Source organism: Apaloderma vittatum, unplaced genomic scaffold (assembly GCF_000703405.1).
Source record: "Apaloderma vittatum isolate BGI_N311 unplaced genomic scaffold, ASM70340v1 scaffold30731, whole genome shotgun sequence".
NCBI lineage: Eukaryota > Metazoa > Chordata > Aves > Trogoniformes > Trogonidae > Apaloderma > Apaloderma vittatum.
The window spans coordinates 1-3,689 of record NW_009700142.1 but is presented as its reverse complement, the minus strand read 5'-3'; the positions used below and the strand labels follow the sequence as shown (position 1 = coordinate 3,689).

The 3,689-nt window shown below is 41.9% G+C and overlaps 1 protein-coding gene across 1 annotated transcript; it reads right to left on the bottom strand.

The window, feature by feature from the left end:
* Positions 1–1,761: 1,761 nt before the first annotated feature.
* On the bottom strand, positions 1,762–2,988 carry CKS2 (CDC28 protein kinase regulatory subunit 2; the record flags this gene model as incomplete). The annotated part of the gene is made up of 2 exons (XM_009878657.1): positions 1,762–1,814; positions 2,861–2,988. Coding segments are annotated over 2 exons (181 nt in total), but the record flags the coding sequence as incomplete, so codon positions are not given.
* Between the last annotated feature and the right edge of the window lie 701 nt (positions 2,989–3,689).

Here is a 3,689-nt window from a genome sequence, read left to right as displayed (position 1 = left end):
CAGCGGGACATGAAAGGACAACGCCTGGGGCCCCGGTGCAAAGCCCCCGGTCTGAGGATGGCTCAGTGAGGTTCTCCCCGGTGGTTCAGGTGGGTGCTGGGTACTCGGAGAGCCCCGCTCTGACGGGCACAACTGTGAAGTCTTGCGCTTCAGCACCCAGAGCCTATTCCCAACCATTTGACCACCACCGAGACAGGCATTTCTAGCAGCTTTAGAGGAAGGACCATGAGGGCTATCGTTCTCACCAAATCTGTCAGGTTACTTGCCTCTGTCATCATAACCACCTGAATCCCAAGTGCACATTACGCAGGGAGCACACCCTTAACTTTATCAGTTAAGCTAAATGCAGACGCTACTGTTTTTGTCAGCCTTCCAAGTTGTACACACCTGTAACACTAGCCTGCCTTTGAAATATGTGATGGTACTATCACAGGGTTCCGAGATGCCACAGTGACCATTTTGATAAAATTTATTACCTGTCAGATCAAGTCCATCCAGCAGCTCAGCTTGCTGGCACAGGGCTTCCTAAAAAGGGACTGATCAGTTTCACTTTATTAGCCCTGACCTTTTACACAGTCAGAAAGCTGAATTCCCACAGTCCAACAGCCAGCAGGTGCTTTTGTCAGGTGTTTGACTACACTTCTAAGCCCCCATGGCATACACAACTTAGCTTCCTAGAAAAAACAGGATGCAAGACAGGAAGTGCAGGCTAGAACCCCAGACTAAAAAGTTTGCGGCAGAAAGATAAGCAGGTACCAGCAAAGTAAATCGAGCAAGCATAAAAATATCTCCAGGAAATATTAAGTGCTACTTTACACCACAAGTTTTTACTAAGTCATCATTGAATACTCTGCATTGGAAGGGACCCACAAAGATGGAGTCCAACTCCTGATTCCATGCAGGGCAACCTGTCCAAACACTGCTTCAACACCAGCAGGCCCTGACTGCTTTTCCAGAGAGCTTGCTCCCATGCTGGAGCACCCTCTCAGGGGAGAACTTTTTCCTAATAACCAATATGAAAATCTCTTGACACCACATTAAGCCGTTCCCTTGTGCCCCACCACTGGATATCTCATGAGAACTAGGACAACCAGCCATTGCAGAATAATCGATCCCATTGTAGTCTATGTCAGCTGCAGAGTTCCATAACTTGAGCATGTCAGAAGCTAGTCGGAATGTTACCTGCCATTGCCAGCTTTCTCTTCAGGTTGCCTACAGTTCCCCAATCACTTAGGGTTAGGAACTTCAGCCTGCAGGGCAAAATTAACTTAGTGAACATATCTTGTTTCTTTCCAAGAGTTAAATTTTTTCCTGAAGCTGGTAGCCTTAACATGTTAGACCATGAATGCTTGTATTGTCTGGTGAATTAGAACTCCATGCATCTAGGTTTTAAAAACATTAGAAACACTTTATTTCTGTACTACTACTGAACAGATGAACATCCTACACCAGCAGAAAAGCCGAGTGCAAAACACAGTTAACAAGTGATCATATAGTCAGACCATGTAATACATAAACCTTAATCAAACAAAATTAATCAAAGTCAGACAGGCACTTACATTAACATTAAACTTCATCACTCTTTGAACACCATAGCAGCCTACTCATAATTGCATTTGGCTGAGCTTTGTTGCTGTGAATAATACAGCTCATGCACAGGTACGAATGTATGTTTTGTACATCTTAAGTATTCACTGAATACTACCAACATATATACATATACATAGTTCCAGAAGATTTAGGAGATTTATAGACAATGGTTCATTTCTGCTCATCCTTTGGAAGAGGTCTTCGGAAGAGAAGAATATGTGGTTCTGTGGAAATAAAATGGAACAGTGTCAGTCTGTCCCCTAAGTCTTGATTACAGGCCTTTATTCTATTTAGTAAATCTTGAACAATAGTTAGAGCTTGGTGCTGAATAATAAACAGATTAAGAAGTCAAGTCCACAAATACGGCCCCATATGTAGTATTAGCAGACTAACTCTACGATAACCTTACAGCCAAACAGATGCTTTTGGAAGTTTTTTTACCAAATTTAATTTTATTTATCATGAACTTAAGATAAATGGGAGGATGTACTTAAGAAATACACAGTATTTTTTGTTAATATTGATACTACATCTGTCCCTCTACATTAAGCTATTGGTTACCATTAGACTAACAAACAGTTAACATTGTCCTTGTTAAGTATCATATGATCATAGTGCCAAGTATCAACAAAAGCCACTTTAGTAAATACAGCCAGCTTGCATTATTATTGATCTGATTCAATTCTAAACTCCTCCAAAAAACCCATTTAGTATCAAAGTTACCCAGGTCAGGGAAACACTGGAAGGTTACATTAAATTTCTTCCTCTAGTTCTTCAGAAATTTGGAACTCCACATTGCTGCAATTCATGTATCACCAGCTACTTTTTAGTCAAGCTTATTAATGGCAAGTTATCTTGACTATTTTCAGTATATACTAGTAGGTAGTTTTAGGGCTTCACACCTCATTAATTGAAAGGCTGGGTTTAGGTGCTGCTTTTAGTAGGCTGTATAACTGGAATTGAAACTATACTAGGAGCAGAGATAAGAACAGTTTCCGGAATGGCATGTTTTTTCTGCTGGTAGACCACACATACCTAGGACAAGGCTAGCATTTCACAGTTCAGGAAGCAAGACATGAAGGTTTAAAATAAACGCCGTTATGTTGCCTTTGTTGACAAATGTCTAAAATATCAAGGAAATAAAGAGGAGTCTACGTATTCAGTAGTGAATTCCACACCAGGAGCAAGTATGCACTACACACATCAGTTCAACACTACACAGTTGATCTTTGACTCTTTTGCTAATCTAATTCAGTTCAGATGTGCTTACCTGGCTCATGGATCATATAGTGAACCCAGCCAAGACTTTGCTGAACGCCAAGTCGTCTCCACTCCTCTTCAGACATCAGGTGGGATTTTGGCACTTGTTTTGAAAGTTCTCTTGGTAGCATCACATGCCTGTGGAGATTTAATAATTAAACACACACTAGACACTAATACCTGCATACCCTAGAAAATTTGCACAGATCTACACTGAAAGAGAGTAGCAAGTTCAGTTATGAATAGCAGCATTCCCTATAATGACTAAGGTGCTGACTGACAGCACTAAATTGATTAGGAGGAAGCATCCGTCCCAGAACCCAGTTTCAAAATCGCTTTGTGTACTAAACATCTGTAATGCAACTGTACATTGAAACAGTCAGCCTGCTTCCTAGAAGAGGTTAATTCCTCTGCATGCTTTAATCATGCTACTTGTCTTGATCTCTTTAAAGAGGCAAGAAACCCAAGCGGATTTGTAGTAGTGCTTTCAAGCCTAGAGGACTGAACTTCAACAGTATCAGTTATAATACAGAACTGAGTGGTGCTATAACATAGCTTTGAAAACCAGCAGATAGACCACTGTCTCAGAGGCTTTGCAAACTATATTTATTAGTACTATGTTTTGACGTGGCCTTATGAATTGCTTTCAAAGACGATAACTTAATCAAAATGTAGGTTTCAACCACCGTCAGGACTCGAACGGAGCCGCCACACGTGCAGGGCGTTCCGAACACGGCGCTCCGAGCTTCCTGCTTCCGTTCCTTACGGCACCTAAACGATCAAGGCGGCAGGGACCGAGGCACCTCGGCCGGCCCAAATCCCCACGTCCTCCCCCGGCA